Source organism: Penicillium robsamsonii (assembly GCF_028829455.1).
Source record: "Penicillium robsamsonii strain IBT 29466 chromosome Unknown utg000002l_segment0_segment0, whole genome shotgun sequence".
Taxonomy (NCBI): domain Eukaryota; kingdom Fungi; phylum Ascomycota; class Eurotiomycetes; order Eurotiales; family Aspergillaceae; genus Penicillium; species Penicillium robsamsonii.
In genome coordinates, this window is record NW_026643220.1 from 2,408,992 (window position 1) to 2,427,226 (window position 18,235).

The window sequence follows — 18,235 nt, forward strand, 5'->3', positions numbered from 1 at the left end:
CTACATATCTGGCGCACCGTGTTGCCTATTACGGCATTTGATCGTCGTGCCACCTGTGGGCGATCAGATACAAAAATCTAGATCTATGAATACGAACATAGTATTAGATATAAAAAAATACTAGGAACGCGAACCATGTCGACTACAGGCCTTTCCGTGAGTATAAAGCCGGAATATATAGTACAGAATGTATATGTTCAAACAAGAGAAGTTCTTGCAATATAATATTATGGGTATAGCCAAGGCCTGAGCATGATTGATGATAATTAGTATATTCTCACTTTGTGGAGCCCCACGGAAGGACTAGTTAGTTTATATTAAGAAGTAACTAACTAGTTAACGTATTCGGTAAGCGAGCTGGCCATGTAAGCCAGCTGGCCATCTCACCCAAGCCATTAAATTCAACTATATTTATCTCAACCAAAACACCATTAAATTAATTCAATTAAATTGATTTATCTATCTGGACATGTTTCTCTTCTATGCCCCGGTAATCTACATATTCCACACGCTCGCCCAGCCCGTGTAGCTGGCCGTAAACCCTCTGAAACCTGCCCACGATAGGTATTAATACGCGCTACTTAGGCCTTAAATGGCTCTGAACGTAGCTCACGAACGTCCTGAACTGTAAGATCTCCTTCGTGATGTATCTGCCTTGAAGATTGGGTCCGCTTTTACTTCTTCTTTTCGTTTTCGGCACGTAATTCCTTATTTTCTTTAGCGAGTAAGATAGCGCCTTGCATTATAAGACGGAAGCCTTTTATAAGTTAGTTTAATGCACGATCTGACGGGCTAGGTAGACTTCGAGATCTTACTCGAAGTAAAGCTTTGATTAACGAAGCCTATCGACGTAGTTCTTTCTCTGTAGCTGGTGTTTTTAGTGTAAAATTCCGACTCGATTCGCTCCCTCGGCTCGGAGGGGGGGTCGGTGTTCGAAGACGAATATTTAGCTTCGAGATCACTTAATTAGGTGTAAAAGGCACTAAACCAGCGGCTCTAAAGCTGTTTTTAATAGTCTCCGATTTAAAAGCCTCAGTTCGTGCAAGGGGGTATGCTTCGAGGGAGGAAGTTAAGTTTATCGATATGGTTAACTCCATTTCTCATTTTTATCTTAACTAGCCGATCGTTTTAACACCGCAAAATAACTAATATCGAGAAGCTGTAAAAGGTGAGAGGAGTGAGGAGGCATACAGATCGTATCACCCTATTTTACTCATAAATCTCATCGAATTTCGGGGTTAAATGGCTTCTATGTGTAAAGGTTTACGATTTCCAGGTGTATAAGGCCTGTCAACTGGGTAAGATACAATGACTTGGAGAGGAACGAGGATATATTGTCTGTGTGTGCCAAGACTAACTCTTGCCAAAAGAAGAGGGGATTCAGGGGAATCCTGGACTATGTGTGTCCCCATGTTCACGTGGGAGCCATGTGACTATTCCTTGGCAGTTCGTTCCTGATACATGATCGATGCGGGTGCGATCAGGTGATTCCGTCTCCATGTTGTAAGGATATTTATCCGTTACACTATGTCCGTCGAGTATTAAAAGTCGATACCCCCACCCCCCTTCGTACGTGAAGAAGTCGTCGGAATAAAAGCTTTTCGAGCCAGCGAACTCCAATTTCGTCAGAGGTCTAACATTCAGACTAACTTTAAATCGCTAGTCATCCTGAAGGCCGTCGAACTAAGGTTCGAGGAAGACTAACTTTAAAATCACACACGGAGGGAGGGCCCACCCTGAAGCATTCGTACACTTAATAACAGTCACCCATTCACGATTTCTAGGCTGTAAAAGCGAGCGCCGACTAGGGAGACCACTCCTTATGACCACCTTCGCTGTAGCGATTAACCCCATCGCGAAACCAGTCTCGTCGAAGTTATAAACGTCATTAGGGTCGATTCTAAATTAAAGGATTATTTTTTAAATAAGATCGAACCACCCTTAAATGATTTTCGGGTCTTCACATTTCGCACGTTCATAATTATAGCGTCTCGAGAACTAGGAGGAGAGGAGAGGGTGTCGTTTCACGAAGTTATAACCCCATTTTTCGCCGACCGAAATAACCGGGGTGGTTCCGCGTTATTAGAGTAAAAGATTCGCCATTTCTCGTATAACAGAAGGCCGGGGGGCAGATCCACGAGAATCCATAGAAAGAATCCATTTTTAAAGAGATTCCTCCTCAGTTTCTGTTAATTTATGCGAATTTACACGAGAATTCGCGCGGTTTCTGACACCATTGAGGCGCGTAGTAAGGGTGGAACGGGGTACGTTAAATAGCCGGGCCACTTCACGAATTGATCAAATTCCTTGCTTTTGAAAAGCCTGAATAGCTAATAAGATCCTACCCTCTTGCTCTGCTGAATTGCTAGAGGATCGGGAGCGAATTGGTGGCATGGTGGGTGGTTGAATTGATTAAGTGCTAATTTATGGGCGCGTTTTAGGTGAGGTGGCTAGCTGGCTTACATGGCCAGTTCGCTTACTGAATACGCAGTCTATATCTACATTTTACTATACAAAGGCTAGCTGACTAGCCTGTGTAAGTCTGTCAAACAAGGTATCAAGGCATACAAGCGGAGGCCAAAATCGGAGAATTGGAGATTATTTGCGGGGCAAATTTCCTAGTCGATGTTAACCGGTGGAAGATTCGGGCCGAAGGTAATTTACCCGCATTTCCATCTTTCATCTTGAACGGGCAGTTTTACTCCGCAACCGTCGGCTAAATAAGAGACATTAAAGAGGTGGGAATCCCCTTTCTATATCATCTTTATCTCTCCCTCTCATTAACATTCAAAATGACTCGCGTACTTGAAGGAAAATTCGGCATCGTCACTGGCGGATCGCGGGGTAAATAGCCTCCCCCCCGCATACCACACCAAGCTAACAACACCAGGAATCGGCGAAGCCATTGCCCGCAATCTGGCCGAGAAAGGCTGCTCACTCCTTCTGAACTTCACCTCAGAGTCCTCCCGTGCCCGCACCGAAGACTTATGCTCCTCCTTAGCCAAAACACATAACATCAAATGTGAAAGCGTGCAAGCCGATCTAAGCCAACCCGCCGAAGCTGTGAAAGCCATCATCGCGGCCGCACAAGAACACTTTAGCACCTCAGGAAAACTCCAGATCGATATCCTGATTAATAATGCCGGCGTCTCGCAAGACCGGAACTTGAACGACGCCACAAAGGGCCCCATCGAAGCCGAGCACTTCAACTGGCAATACTCGATCAATGTCCTCGCCCCTCTCCTCCTCACACAAGCCTGCCACCAATACCTCCCAACCGACCGAAGCGGTCGCATCGTGAGCATCTCCAGTGTATCCTCCTCGCTCGGATTCGTGGGCCAGTCGATCTATGGCGGTACCAAGGCTGCCATTGAGGCGATGACTCGCACCTGGGCACGGGAGCTGGCAGACCGTGCTACTGTTAATGCCGTTAACCCCGGCCCCGTTGTTGGTGATATGTACTTTGCGACCGGAGAGCAGTTCTGGAAGGATATCCAGGGATACCAGGATAACACGCCGATGAGCAAGTTGGATGTGAATAATCAGGATACTATGAGTCGCTTGACTGATGAGCAGAAGCGGTTGATTCAGGAGAAGATGGGCGGTCGGAGACCGGCTTTCACTAGTGAGATTGCCGGTGTTGTTGGTATGCTGTGCACTCCTGATGGTCTTTGGTGTACTGGTAGTGTGGTATGTGCCAACGGTGGCATGAAGATGGGTCAATAAGAGAATATGATCAATTGAATACCGTCTCACCTGGTGACTGGAATAGAGCTGTTCGCACTGTGAATAATTAATTACCTGACTATCTCAACAGGAGCCCAGCCCCCAATGGCCCCCTGCTTTATCCCTATCATGCATGTGCCCTTCTGGTTTTAATTGGGAAGAATGCTGTTTGATCTCCAGCTGATCAACACATTCTCTTGCTTCAGTGCACTTAGTGGATGCCGAACTACAGCCTTCCCCTGTTCCACAGCAAGCATTATTTGTGAAACTGTCCAACAAGCCTCCTAGGCGATTTTCGAATGCTAGCTGTATCACTACATGCAGCGCACAGATCATCTCCAGTCGCAGAGCCTCGGGATATCTATCAACCCCTGTTATCCCTCCACGTCCTCTCTTCCCCGAATCTGTTCACCTTAATTACTGGATTATCTTGCAACTTGACATACAACGTGCTTCCACAATGGCCCACGAGTCGAAAGAGGTCGTAGCCTCTGCCAATTCCCTTGAATCACCTATCAGTGATCATGACAGAACTCAGCTAGAGCGCCTGGGGAAGAAACCGGTCCTGAAGGTAATAAAATGATGACTTGGTGTCACTTGTACATGGTTTAATGGGGTTGCTCTGTTCAGCGAAAATTCGGTATCTTCGCAACTCTCGGATTGAGTTGTACTGTTCTTGGAACATGGGAAGGACTACTTGGGTATGTGAGGACCCGGACTTTGAGATAATGAATCGGAAACGCTGATTTCCACACAGAACATTCACTACACCTTTGTATAAGTATGAATCTCACTTGAAGCCCTGAATATGGAATTGACACGTCGCAGTGGAGGCTCGGCGGGCGCAGTTTATGTCTATATATTTGCTTGGACAGGCACAGCATGCTGTTTTGTTGCTCTTTCGGAGTTAGCCTCGATGTGAGTGTACTACATATGACGAAAAGAGAGACGTTGCACTAACCTCCGCTTAGGGCACCAACATCTGGAGGTCAATATCACTGGTGTGCCATGCTCGCTCCGATAAGTTGCATGAAGTTCCTGAGTTACATAACTGGTATAGTCTATCCACGGCGAAACAATACGAATATATACTAATATCGAAACACAGGTTGGGTTGCGGTGGTTGGATGGCAGGCTTCATTTGCCGCAGCTGCGTATCTGTCTGGTACAATGATCCAAGGAGTCGCTATTCTCGCCCACAAGCACTACAAAGCCGAAGCTTGGCAGGGTACTCTAATAATGTGGGCGTGTCTTCTAGTTGCACTTGCTGTGAACTTATCGGGCGGAAAAATCTTCCCTCGATTGGAAAAAGGCATCCTTGTCCTACACGTCCTGGGTTGCGTGTCAATTATCATACCACTGGTGTGTTTGGCTGATCATAAAACCAACCAGCAAGTCTTCACTGAGTTCCTGAACGGTGGCGAGTTCCCCACTCAGGGGCTGTCCTGGTTTGTGGGAATCTCGGGCTGTGTGTTTTCTTTTGCAGGAGGTGATGCCGTAGTCCATGTGAGACACTACGATACAAAATATGATCGAGATGACTAACTTTATATCAAGATGGCCGAAGAAATCCACAATGCAGCAATTGTTGTCCCGCGTGCCATCATGTTCAGTGTGCTCATCAATGGCATTCTCGGATTCGGCATGTTGATCGCCGTGTTATTCTGCAGTGGAGACATCCAAGATGCTCTGGATGGTCCGACCGGGTATCCATATATCGAAATATTCTACCAGGCAACGGGGTCAACTGCGGGGAGTGTGGTTATGAGTACTATTATACTGGTCATAGGTATATGTGGTGTTATTGGTATACTGGCTGCAGCATCACGACAAATTTGGTCCTTTTCCAGAGACCGAGCAGTGCCAGGCTGGCGACTATGGGCCCAAGTATGTTTTCGCCCAACCATTACTTTGCGATATGCTAACATAATGTTCCAGGTATCCGTGTCCACACAGCTCCCGGTATACTCAATCCTCCTGACACTTACCATCTGCTGGCTACTGGGACTCATCAATATTGGCTCCAAAGTGGCCCTCGATGATATTCTTTCGATGGCAGTGTCTGGTGTTTACCTGTCCTACCTTATCGTCATCTCTTTGCTGCTCTATCGCCGTTGCAAGGGTGATATCCATCGATACAACGACAGTGATGGTGCGATTAATGTTCCCGGGGCCAAGTTAGTTTGGGGGCCTTTCCATATTCCAGGCATATGGGGTGCTTTGATCAATACGTATGCGGTCATGTATATCCTCATCGTTGTATTTTTCAGCTTTTGGCCATCGCATATGTCGCCTACCGTCACGACTATGAACTGGTGCGTTGTTGGGACCATTGGAACTGTTATCTTGGCTGTGATATACTACGTGGTGCGCGCTAGAAGGTTTTATTCTGGGCCTGTGTTAGAGACAAGATCATGATATGGATATCGGAAATATCATTGGATCTGTATCACCTGCAGGAGGACCATTACGGGGTCTGTTGATCATCACCAAATGCAGATTAAACCTGGTCGATTTCCATCATAGTTCTTTAAACTCAGCTATTCCTTCTCTTTATCTTCATATTTTCGACTCATGGTGAGAATGCTATACCTAAATAGGTAAAGCCATTTTGGCGCCTACAGCGCCTGTCAGCCCCAAAGCTTCTAAGCCAGCCCCCAAACTGTGAGTCATTGTGATTTTCCTCAAGCTATCCGATGAAAGCCGCCATAAAAGAAAAGAAAATACCCCGACTACGTGAACCAGTTATCCACTGCCTAGAACAACTACAATGCCGGACTTCGCCTTCCCCCCGGGCTTCACAATCCCCACTCCTCGTCTCCAAATCACCCCCTTCAACCCCACAGACCCAACCCACAGCGCCTTCCTAGTCCAACTCTGGAATACAGACGATTTCATCAACTCATGCGGGAAAACCGGAATCACCACAACAGAAAAGGCATCTTCATTCCTCCAAGGCCGAGTTTCAGCACACTACGCCTACCATGGCTACGGCATGTTCCTAGTCTCGCGGCAGACCGATGACGGCTTGAAGCCGATCGGCACAGTCTCGCTCATGAGAGGCATTCCGCCAGGCCCGGGTTATCTTGCCCCCGATATCGGGTTTGCCATGTTACCCGAGGAAGGTCGGAAGGGGTATGCCACCGAGGCGGCGAAAGGTCTTTTGGAATACGCGAGTAAGAACCTGGGGGTGGATGCTGTGTTCGGATTCTGTTCGCCTACGAATGAAAGGAGTCGGGGCGCTTTGGAGAAAATTGGGATGGAGTTTAGGGGAATCAGGCCTTTGAAGGTTTTTGGGGATGAGGATAATGCTGTTTATGCTTTGCCGGGGATGAGTGAGGATTTGAGTGTTTATAATCTAGATTGAATTAAAGGAATTATTGTTCTATGGAGATTATCACTTATGATATTTCTTTTCTTTTCGAGTTGTTTCTATGCTAGGCTAAGCCTCAGCCTCCAATCTTCATCTCATGGCATTTGGCTGTATATTCGGTCTCCCTCTGATGGTGGCTGCAAAAAGTCTGCCGGGGGGTCTTGAGGCAGCTGATTCCTCTCAGCCCAGCGACGGACAGCATCGAAGTTCTTACATCGATGCTGAGTGTTAAAGTCAACGTAGGGCTCTGGATTCTCGGGATAAATCCAGACTTGACCCAACACTCCAGTGTCAACCGTGCAGATGAGCTCTTGGCGAATAATATCGAGGCAATGTGCTATGGTGGGAGAAGTAATCAGTCCAAAATCCTATCACGGGAAGAGAATCAAGGAAACATACACACGTGGAGGCGGACTATATAGTCATTGTTTGTGAAGGGTCCTTCCCGCTTCGCGTGGTAATACTCGTAGTTATAGTAGAGTGACTGACGAAGAAGATTCTTGTCAGTGTTAGTATGCTTTATTCACAGCATGGGTTGAGGTATAGACCACTAACGAGACAGTGAAGGTGGTGCAAGCCCTCGACATTTGCAGGAAATCCTCCCCCGTACTTCGCATTGATCTTCACTTGGTCGGCAGCAAGACCAGATTGTTCAGCATCCTCTGGGGGTATTCGAACACTGCGGTCTAGAAGTGAGAACTGCAATTAGCCTATGCGAGAAAGTAGTGGATTGGTATGAAGACCCACAGTTCACGCCCAAGGACTCCCACGCTGCATCAACATCTGGGCCGGCATCTTGCCGGAAAACGTTCTCTTTCAGGAGAGACCCATTGAATTCTTGTAGATTATATTGGATTCCAACTTCCTTTATGACAGTTGCTGTATTTCAATCAGATTCATGAGTTGCATGGCAGAAATTTAGGAATCTCACAATATTGAGAGACATGTCGACTGCAAAGGCCGTCCAAGTCACCACGCCACTGAAAGCCGAGCAGAGTACCGGCTAGGAATACTAGCACAAGTGCACTTGCCCGAAAGAGGTAGACGGCAAAGCTGTTACATGTGGGTGCTGGTGATTTTCCATCATCCCAGAGAGCGCCTTCTTCCTCTGCAAGAAGTCGTTCGCTGGAGTCATGTGTGGGATTCTCTATACGGGAAGCTTCGTCGAACAAGCCCATCTTGATGACTGAGCCTTGGGGAGTAGCTTGCTGAATAGGATGCAAAGGTAAACCGCGCGAAATAGATTGCCAATCATTCAAGGGGCTACGAAACTGCTTTGATTTCCAACAGGCAAATGCTGACTCCAGACCGCAACTTGCTCAAGGGGACTTTCCCCAGCTTGAGCCCTGACATCAGAGCTTGAAGCTCGTAGACATTGCTAATCAAAGTAACGTGTCCCCTGCATGTCTCACACGTTCTGCCATCCCGTGAGTATCCGAACGCGTGATATATGTATGTATGGGCAACGTGAGAATTCGCTCAAGGGGTTGTTAACTATATGTATCACGTAAATACATACATGGAAGACAGCATGGCCCACCTGGGCATATGCACTGAATTAGGTAAGCGTGTCTTGCACGTCTAGCCAGCCAAGGTCAGCATGTAACTGGGATGATCTTCAAGGAATGTGGTTCTATCCCCTTGCGGACAAGATCTACGAGTTTTGTGCAGATTCACGCGAGGATTATCATGCAACTCTTCAAAGATCCACTCATAAAAGTATGATGCTTATTGTTTTAGTAAATCTTACGTGTACTACTCTGTTTTTTACAGTCAACTGAGATCATCGCGCATCCGCTGGCTTATCCCCCGCAAGGCAATATGGTTATCGACTACACGTTTCCCCGGCCTCCCTTGCAGCGCCAATACCCCCCAACCCTCACCGAAGAATGGCGACAGCCAACCTCAGACATTTTTGTCAAAGGCTTCCAACGCCATCGAGTACCGGACTTTGAGCTACATAATCCTCGAGCTTGGGGGTGGAGGGGTTTCTGGGATATAAATACAGGCCGTTCAACCGGGTTTCGAGCATCATTCTCAACTCAAAGCAGTTTAACAACCTCACAATCACAACGGCACTGCCAAAAGTAACGAATCATCTATACCTTATTCAAAACCCTTCGAGTTCACCTCCCTTCAAAATGCGCTACTCCATCATCAGCAACCTTCTTCTTTTGGCTGTCTCCCCTCTCTCTGCCCTCGCGCTTCCCGTCGACCCCAACAACGTGGCCGGCCAGTGGGACCCTAGTGGAAAGTACCAAAAGGGCCAGTGGCAGCATGGCGTGTTTGTCGCCAACAATGGGGATAACCAACATGGCCAAGTCGATAAGAATGGCCAGTGGAACAACAAAAACCAGCAAGGTCAATACAACCCAAACCAAAATGGCTGGACTGATGCCAATGGCCAGTGGCACACCAACAACCAGAATGGACAGAATGGACAGAACGGCTGGACTGACGAGAAGGGCCAATGGCACGCCAACGGCCAGAACAACCAGAACCAGAATGGCTGGACCGATGCCAACGGCCAGTGGCACGCAAACCAGAAGAGACAGGCTATCCCCGCTCAGGCAAACCCCGCTACCAATCTGAATGGCCATCTGAATGGAGCTGGCAACACCCAGGTCACTCCCAGCTCCCCAAACAATCACTACGAGAGCTATGGTAACTACAAGAACTATGGCTCTTACCAGAACTACCCCATCAACGGACAGAATCAAGCTCAGAACAAGGATGTCAAGGCTATTACTGGTCACCAGGAGTAAACTGGATACTTCTTGCTACACCTAGAATGGTATTGATCTCGTCTTGGATTTGGGAATATGATACAAAAATCCGCCTTGGTTGAAGGAAGTGCTTAGTTTGCATGACAACACGAACTGTATACGCTCATTAATGATTGTTGTTTTATGAATTGGATGATGACTTTGAGATTAGTGGAAATGATCGATTCAAGATTGGAGATTAGGTACAATTTTATAGCACAATGGCGTGAAAAATTCGCTTTACTTGATACACAGGTACCCTTCTTTCTATCGGCTACGGACCATGTCTTTGGGCGATTCATTTACAGTGAAAGCACTTTATAAGCCCTGGGAAATATTTCTCATATTAGGAATAGGGCTTTGGAAAAAGAAATGTAATGGAAGTCGGCATACCTGATAGTATTTCTGTTGATTGAAACCTAAGGATCTAGCTGATGGATACGATATTGCCAGCGCAAAGAAGAGACAGAGAGCAGCTTGAACGGAACAAGTGATACGGAGATTCGAAGATTGGTGTCCTGCGATGTACCTTCTAACGGTCTCAAAGTCCGATCTTTTCTGGCTGTCGTACTTGTTGGGTTTCTGTGCAGACCCTACAGCGTATCTTTACTTTATTGAATACACTCTGCGTCAGTTCTGCTGTGCGAATGATACTCGGGGGTTTCGTGAAGGCAGCGACAATGAAGAGGGTTGCGTATCAGCAGAAGATAAAGACAGCAGATAAAAACAGCCTTCTGGCGTGGAGTCTCTTCCTGTACTTGATCAACACACTCTATCCTGTACAAGCTAAAGTAAGCTTTTACCCTGATTCTCATCTTCTCACATTCTAACGCACCGTGTTACAGATACTGCTACGGCTACAACAGTCTCGTCGACGTCAGCGGCAGTCACGAACAACGCGAATACCGATACTTCTCACTCCAACACTGAGGCAATTGCGGGTGGTGTGGGTAGTGGTATAGCTGGCGCCGCTATCCTGATTGCGCTGGCTTGGTACTTATCACGTCGCCGAAAGAAGAAGAACTCCGAAGATGACCAATGTATCCAACGAGCACCGGTCCCTGTATCGGAGCTGAGTGATAGATAGCACGCGGGTCACAGCACTGAGCGGTCAAAGTATTTCAGAGCTACCAGAACACAGAAGCAGAAGCTCCAGCCTGTTGAATTGGCGTCATAATGGGTCTGGCATGTATAGTTCGGCGAGACTCTCCTCACCCCTAATGACCGGGTGATTGCGAGCCAATTAGCGGTCATTCAGCTATCCCAAATTTAATTCGACCGCCTTCCGATAGCCTATGCGGAAAGCAATGAGTCGAATCAATTTGGCCAGGATATGAAGATCCTAAAGCGCCTAGAGATACAGTGCTAATTATACCCGCACTGTGCTTCCCAGCCCCTGATGCCACGCGCTACGCCACGTTGAAACTAGTGATTCTTGGCGTTCAGGGTCCAGTATTATGACCACAAGTTGGCAATTCTATCGGCTCGAAAATATTGTTTCTACGTGTGGGTAAATGGTCCGTACATGTTTGAGAAACTTTCTACTTGGTATTTTGCCTAATCACAGTTTTTCTTGCTCTAACTGAGCCGCTAGTGCGGCCCCCACAGCACCGGGTTGATTTACGCATTGATCCTTCCGAAATTGCCAGTCAATTAAGAGGTCCTGTTCCCCGCCCCCGATCGACGACTTATTCCCCTATTTCCCATTCACTTCTCTCGGGTCTTGCAGTATCAATATTCGGTCAAAATGGCCACAGACGACGAATATCTCAAGGGCTACTCCCTACGCCGAAACGGGTCATGCGAGATCGGCGAGATGTATTGCGGTCATACCTGGGACTCATTTCAAAGATGTTGTCCGGGAGAAACCAAATGCCCTAACGATACCTCAGGGGTATGTTGCCCAACTAGGAGGGATTGCGAGCCCGAGTTAAGTGATAAAGCGCGCTGTGCAGACACTACAGCGGATCTCTACTATATTACAGGCAGTAAGGGCTATTTCTGCTGCGCAAATAATACTCAGGGTTATTCTAGTGGCAAGAACATGTTTGCGGGCTGCGCAACACCAGAAGAAATGCGCGAAATCAGTCCGGAAGCCACGTTACTTAAGGTAACTAACCAATTTATTCTACCTACCTCTACAAGCTCAAGTAAGTATTGGCCCCGATGCTTGTCAAAGATCCAGCCACTGGACATAGGGTATCGATCATTTTTTCACAATCTAACAAACAGTGTCATAGATACCCCTACAGCTACATCTACAACACTCTCCTCGTCGACGCCAAGGCCAGCCACCGCCACTCCCACCCCCACGAACAACGCAAATACCGATACTTCTCACTCCAACACCGGGGCAATCGCGGGTGGTGTGGTTGGCGGTGTAGCTGGCGTCGCCATCTTGATCGCACTAGCCTGGTGTTTATTGCGTCGCCGAAGGAGGCAAGCTCAAGATAGCCAATCTGCCCAGCGTCCCCCAGTCCCTGTATCAGAGCTGAGTGACAGTACTCGGGTCACAGAACTGAGTGACAGTACTCGAGTCACAGAACTGAGTGGTCAAGGCATTTCAGAGCTACCTGGATCACAGAAGCAGAAGCTCCCTCCTGCTGAATTGGCATCATGATCACCCTGGCATATACACTCCAGCGAGACCTCCCTCGCCCTCAACGATCAAAGCCTGTTCCAGCGAGATAGAGCCTGATAAAATTTGATCACAATGTGGAATGCCGATCCTTCACCCTGAATAATTTGGCTAGGAATCTTGGATGGAGGCCATTGCGCTGGCAGCAATGGAGTTACCGAATTTGCGTTCAAGGCAAGCGAGAGAAACTCGGGATAATCATTCGACTGCGAACCGTTACCAGTGCATATATTGTGAAAATATGCTTGTCAATAATGGTACTTTTTCTATTTGGCCAAGGGTCCGGCCGCATTGACTGTACATGTGTATTTTCATTACCTGTTGCGTTTCATTGTGTTTTTTCTTCTTTTTATGGATAATTTGGTCTTAGCCTTTTTTTCGACGGTGGCTATATGGGCATTCGGACTCAGTCACAAATACACTATACCACGCCAATAATATTACAATTTCGAAGATTTATTAAAGGTCACAAACAAATGAATAAATCCATTAGCACTATCTAAAGAAAGTCCATCTCAATATCGTCCGTCATTTGCTCAACATGTCCGGCAACCAACAGATCCATTGACGGGTCCGACCTAAGCTCAAATGCTAGTCGATCCAAGCTGTATTCCATGCTAATACATACCTGTTCTAGCTGCGGATCTCCAAATCGGGAGGAGAGGCACTCGTGGGTTGCGTTGCGGACATAGACACTGTCCGGGGTCTCGTCGAGCATTTCAAATGCAGCCTCCTTGATTCGCTCTGCCTGATGGGAAAGTGAGATTAGCTCTTTGCGGACGGCCTTGATACGATCTACTCCTTGACCTTCTGGGTCATCTCTCAGGATCTGAGCTTGTGTCTCTAGACCGGCCATGAAACTAAGGCACTCCTCTTTGTAGATTTCCTCCCAGCTTTCCAGATTGGTTATGTCTGAAGATGACATTTCGGGTTGTTGAGCACTAGTCGAGGGCGTCGGATTCTCGAGGGGAATGGATTGCGAGGGCTTACCGCGCCTTTGGGCTTGGCTGGGGGGGAAGGAGGACTGATTGGTGTTGAACCAGAAGTCAAGAGTGACCAAGAAAATTCGCAAAATCCGGTAAATGGCCGAGTGAAGCATTTGGATGATGGTGAAGTCGATATTGAGGTTCATTCAAATGTTTGCTGAGTACTCGAAAAGAGAGCATGGACAGTATTTATGCTATGCGAGTCGGCATTTATTCTGTTCTGCGTAAAGAACAAATATTGAGACAAAGGCTATTGTTCACTTCTATGAAAGGAGGTGTCATTGATCTCGCCGTGCAGACAACAAAGACCCACGACGATAAAGCAATGAACAAATGTGAGTTCTAACATAGTAATGCTGGACGGCCAGACTTACCCAATACCGTGGGAAAAGAATGACTAGCTATTGCTTGCCCAATTGGGAATATATTGGGACGCTGATCTAAAATGTACCATCGCTTCCTTTCTACGACATATTTTTGAACGCCTTTGTTAAATGTTTCACTAAATGGGGAGACTCAGCAACACCTTACGAATTCATTGCTTAGCACGTGATGAAAATCGTTGCGTTGTATCGCAATGTTGGGGCGAAGATTCTAAACTCGTCCCCCCAAAGTCTTTGTTCGGCTCTGTAGAACACGCGCATATCATTCCATACTCGGCCAATGTGGTGCAATTGAACAATTCGGGGACTCCTTGGTATGGAAGAATTTGCATAGATACTTCCCCCGCCTTGCTGCGATGGACTTTAACTCCTTGACCATCAAGTGTGATGAAAATGAATGTTAGTCAAATACCTGCGTCTCAAGTTTGGAGGGTTTCATTTCGTTCTTGAGGCTACAGGCGGTGGTGAAATCAGCTTCCGCCCCAAGCAGAGCTTTTTTGTTTTCGAGCCCCACTGCAAAGACTAGCACGGTAAATTATTTGACAAACATCAATGTAAATTTAGCTGCTGGAGGGTTTGTCTGGGGCTTAATAGTGAAATTCCAAATTAACAGTTATGACACCTCCTGTAACTATAGAATGGATTGAGACCCACCGCTTCGCTGGCTTGAATTTTTCGCTGGATTCTATCTCTAAAGAAGCCCACTGTTACTGAGATGAGCCCTTTCTAATATTCCGATTGTGAAGCATGATTATGTGCATCTCGTTCGAGCAAACTATGCCAAATACTAATACCGCTGTCAAGCTCCCATTATCCCTATGAATTACTGTGGCTGAAGTGAAGAAAAAATGAGTACTTTTTCCTCTCTTCTTCAATTTCCCATATTCTTGGATACCACCACCCAGAATGATCTCGCTATCGCTGAAACTAGTGCACAAATCTGTCATGGAACGGGCTGCCTTGTTAAGGCCTCCCTGGTGTTGACTGTATAAATGATGATCGACGGAGTGCCCTAGCCTGTTTTTCCATGCAGGGTATGCAAGCTTGAGAAACCGGGGGCCAAATTCATTCAGTACACCCCGAACAAAATCATCCTTAGACCTACCGATGCTCAGTGGTGGCGACGGGAGGTCCTCGAACTCCTTGAACGTGAGATATCTCCAAAGGTCCTTCCAATAAGACAGCGATAGTTTGGCATTTTCGTGACGTAAGTCACTGTTTTTGGCAACAAGGTAGAACGAAGATTTGATACTATAGCACTTGGGGTGTTTGTAGAGTTGAATGTCGGAAAACTTATTGAGGGTGTGGAGTATGCAAACCGTATCCCAGGACTCGACATAGTGAAGAAGCAGAACTATTGAACCTCCGGGTTTAAGCCGATTCATTGCGAAGACCAATTGCGAAACCGTCAAACGCGATCCTTCGCAATCGCTACGGTACCGCTCTACCGGATGAGCTTTTGCCACCGCGCCTCCGCAAATCACTCTGTCGTACTTTTCTTCAACGTATGGGCGGGATGTTTCAAATTTTTCATTTTTCGGGGTCGGGATGACCGGCTGGAATATGACCATCTGGAATCATTTCTTTCGAGTACATCGTGATATCAGCATATATAACATGTCGACAAATGTTATTGGCTATGACTTCATAGCCACCGGTTTGGGGAGGAAGCGTAATAGCGTCTATAACAGTCTAGGGAGCTCTCTTTTGGCCGTCGTACTGAAGCCACCAAGTGCCATACATAGGTCAAGAACATAGGGATACGCCGATTTCAAATTGAACACACCCGTCGTATATGCCAAGGCATGTCCTATGTCTAGCGTCATACTGTAGAAACTTTCCTTGACTTCTCGTTCTTGATTAGTCGCGTTTCTTTTTCGATCCTCGAGGAATTCCATGCAGCAGTCGGTAATACCTTGGATATGAGTGATCGTCGGAAGAAAATTAGAGAACTGAAGCATGGTCTCGACGGATATATATATGCTAGCTCCAGGTGGCAGTACGAGCATTGCCGATCTGCTGTCGGTAAGCAAACTATCTTTGCTTTCCTCGGATGACGTGGAAATGTAAGAAATTACTCAAGTCTAGTATCTTTATTAGCTTCATGTGCCAGATGTTCATAATTGCATGGATATGGTGACCAAATTCGGCCCGGCTTGGCATCTGGTTTAGGGCTTTCAGACCCGACATTATCAACCAAGTTAAGCCCCATAAAAATGACCGGCCAAACCCCGGAAGCCCCCATAAAAAAAATTCAGAAACGAGGGGGAAACCGCCAGATGAACCCCATAATACACAATGGGGAGACGACCCACAAATTCTTCAGCGCTTCCTCTCACAAGTCGATTCGGGCCGTGAAGAGCCTAGACGGTAATCTGCCGGAGGACCCTTCTCCGAAGTCCAGTCTTCTGACACAAACTGTTATGTGTATGTGGTAAAACATGACTCTTAGTTTCTAGAGTAAATCTTTTTACAAGTCCAAGATCTAGTCATGTTAGATAGAACTAGTGAGACATGATTCAAGTTGAGTATAATTAGGTGCATGGAAGGATACTTGCATATGATGTAGTGATATTTGTAGACAGTAATAATACCTGCCCTACGTGGGTCTGGGCATTAGGAAACAAAATCTCTAGAGGGGTAAGAGTTTTCTCGTCATATTTTTACAAGTACTTTCTTCACACTTTCAACAACCTGAGTCCTTAGGCAATATCTTCCTAAACCGGTCGACCAAGTCCCAAAAAGCCGAAGTTATGGGGTTGACTTCCTTCCAGTTCAAAAATCCGCCGAAATATGTCCTAGCATGCATTCTATGCTCAGCAAGTGGAATCCTCTTCGGAATGGACACGGGTATTATCGGCCCGGTCACCGACATGAAGGACTTCAAGGTCTCATTCGGTAGTCAAAACTCCACGATCCACGGCCTAATCGTCTCATGCATCTTAATTCCAGCAGCACTCTCATCCTTCTTCGCTGGTTATGTTGCCGATCGGCTTGGTCGCCCGAAGGGGATCTGCATCGGGGTTTTTATCTTCGGTGTGGGAGCCGCAATAGAAGGCGGAGCCGTCGCTCTGTCCATGTTCATCGTTGGCCGCATTGTGGAAGGCCTTGGAGAAGGACTTTTCCTTGGAAACCTTGTCGTCTTGATCTGTGAAATCTCACCAACTAGCACTAGAGGCGCCCTGACAACTGGTCCGCAACTCGCCACTACCCTAGGTTTGGTCATGGGGTACTTTATCAGTTACGGAACTTCGGGCCTCCGCTCGTCGCTATCATGGCGCATGCCGTTCATCCTACTTGCCGCATTCTCTATGATCCTGTGTGGACTGTCACTTCTTTATTTACCCGAGTCGCCTCAGTGGCTAGGTCTTCATGGTCGCTATGATAAGGCTGAAGAGGCGTGGGATAAATTGGGTGTCAGTCGCGCAGAGCGTGAAAAGGTTGTATTGCAAGTGAGGGCACAAGAAGTTGACCCTGACGAGGTGGTCAAAGATGGTACCATGGATAAGCTTCTTGCTATCTTCTCCAAAGATGTCTTGGGTCGGACTATCCTTGCGGTATTTTTGATGGGTATGCAGCAAATGAGTGGTATTGATGGAGTCCTTTATGTACGCATAAGCCCCTACTCATGACTCGCTACAACTTACATTCCTAACTTGAACTCGATAGTATGCCCCACAGTTATTTCAAAAGGCCGGCCTTGCCTCATCGGAAGCAAGTTTTCTGGCCTCTGGAGTGTCAGCGCTTGTGATTTTCGCTGTCACTATCCCGGGGTTGATCTACGCTGATAAATGGGGCCGCCGAGCCAGTATTATCTATGGGGGGCTTGTAATGGGAGTGTTGATGTTTTTGATGGGCAGTCTTTACGCTGGAAACGCCGTCCATAAGGCTTCTGGCGCCGGCCGCTGGGTTGTCATTGTCTGCATCTACCTTTTTTCTGCTCTTTACTCTGTCACCTGGGGTATCTCTGTCAAAGTCTATGCCGCGGAGATTCAACCCCAGCGAACACGAGCATCAGCTACTACATTGGCTCATTCAAGTAACTGGGTCTGCAACTTCTTGGTGGCTTTGACGACACCTGTGCTCCTTGCAAAGAGCAGCTTCGGTGCGTACTTTTTGTTCGGCGGATGTTGTGTTATTACGGTCGTTGTTGGTGTCATCTTCATGCATGAAACACAAGGTCGGACATTTGGGGAGATTGACGAGGCCTTTAAGGGCAGGTCACCGGGTTCAAAGAACAGGTTTCGCCGAGGTATGAGCCAAGCTTGACTACATGAGTTACGATCAAATTTCGGGACAAGATATAGACGGCCACAGAGTTAGGAATCGTTTTGATAGATGTTTTAGACACCTGAGATGATAAT

General features: G+C 47.0%; 9 protein-coding genes across 9 annotated transcripts; 7 read left to right on the top strand and 2 right to left on the bottom strand.

The window, feature by feature from the left end:
* Positions 1–2,792: 2,792 nt before the first annotated feature.
* On the top strand, positions 2,793–3,726 carry N7447_004154 (SDR family NAD(P)-dependent oxidoreductase; the record flags this gene model as incomplete). The annotated part of the gene is made up of 2 exons (XM_057228429.1): positions 2,793–2,844; positions 2,891–3,726. 2 exons carry the CDS (start codon positions 2,793–2,795, stop codon positions 3,724–3,726), a joined length of 888 nt encoding a protein of 295 aa, XP_057087770.1.
* Positions 3,727–4,186: 460 nt separating this feature from the next.
* N7447_004155 (uncharacterized protein) lies at positions 4,187–6,144 on the top strand (the record flags this gene model as incomplete). Its single annotated transcript, XM_057228430.1, has 7 exons — positions 4,187–4,297; positions 4,357–4,427; positions 4,555–4,644; positions 4,698–4,780; positions 4,835–5,232; positions 5,284–5,613; positions 5,665–6,144. The coding sequence occupies 7 exons, from the start codon at positions 4,187–4,189 to the stop codon at positions 6,142–6,144; spliced, it is 1,563 nt and encodes a 520-aa protein (XP_057087771.1).
* A 352-nt stretch (positions 6,145–6,496) lies between these two features.
* N7447_004156 (GNAT family N-acetyltransferase) lies at positions 6,497–7,093 on the top strand (the record flags this gene model as incomplete). The annotated part of the gene is made up of 1 exon (XM_057228431.1): positions 6,497–7,093. The coding sequence occupies one exon, from the start codon at positions 6,497–6,499 to the stop codon at positions 7,091–7,093; it is 597 nt and encodes a 198-aa protein (XP_057087772.1).
* A 101-nt stretch (positions 7,094–7,194) lies between these two features.
* N7447_004157 (oxidase ustYa family protein) lies at positions 7,195–8,277 on the bottom strand (the record flags this gene model as incomplete). Its single annotated transcript, XM_057228432.1, has 5 exons — positions 7,195–7,436; positions 7,499–7,598; positions 7,655–7,785; positions 7,847–7,978; positions 8,031–8,277. 5 exons carry the CDS (start codon positions 8,275–8,277, stop codon positions 7,195–7,197), a joined length of 852 nt encoding a protein of 283 aa, XP_057087773.1.
* A 963-nt stretch (positions 8,278–9,240) lies between these two features.
* On the top strand, positions 9,241–9,864 carry N7447_004158 (uncharacterized protein; the record flags this gene model as incomplete). The annotated part of the gene is made up of 1 exon (XM_057228433.1): positions 9,241–9,864. The coding sequence occupies one exon, from the start codon at positions 9,241–9,243 to the stop codon at positions 9,862–9,864; it is 624 nt and encodes a 207-aa protein (XP_057087774.1).
* A 523-nt stretch (positions 9,865–10,387) lies between these two features.
* On the top strand, positions 10,388–10,951 carry N7447_004159 (uncharacterized protein; the record flags this gene model as incomplete). The annotated part of the gene is made up of 3 exons (XM_057228434.1): positions 10,388–10,558; positions 10,595–10,643; positions 10,710–10,951. 3 exons carry the CDS (start codon positions 10,388–10,390, stop codon positions 10,949–10,951), a joined length of 462 nt encoding a protein of 153 aa, XP_057087775.1.
* A 660-nt stretch (positions 10,952–11,611) lies between these two features.
* Positions 11,612–12,484, top strand: N7447_004160 (uncharacterized protein; the record flags this gene model as incomplete). Its single annotated transcript, XM_057228435.1, has 2 exons — positions 11,612–12,014; positions 12,105–12,484. The coding sequence occupies 2 exons, from the start codon at positions 11,612–11,614 to the stop codon at positions 12,482–12,484; spliced, it is 783 nt and encodes a 260-aa protein (XP_057087776.1).
* Positions 12,485–13,001: 517 nt separating this feature from the next.
* Positions 13,002–13,601, bottom strand: N7447_004161 (uncharacterized protein; the record flags this gene model as incomplete). The annotated part of the gene is made up of 1 exon (XM_057228436.1): positions 13,002–13,601. One exon carries the CDS (start codon positions 13,599–13,601, stop codon positions 13,002–13,004), a length of 600 nt encoding a protein of 199 aa, XP_057087777.1.
* Positions 13,602–16,624: 3,023 nt separating this feature from the next.
* Positions 16,625–18,140, top strand: N7447_004162 (putative MFS sugar transporter; the record flags this gene model as incomplete). Its single annotated transcript, XM_057228437.1, has 2 exons — positions 16,625–17,479; positions 17,553–18,140. The coding sequence occupies 2 exons, from the start codon at positions 16,625–16,627 to the stop codon at positions 18,138–18,140; spliced, it is 1,443 nt and encodes a 480-aa protein (XP_057087778.1).
* Between the last annotated feature and the right edge of the window lie 95 nt (positions 18,141–18,235).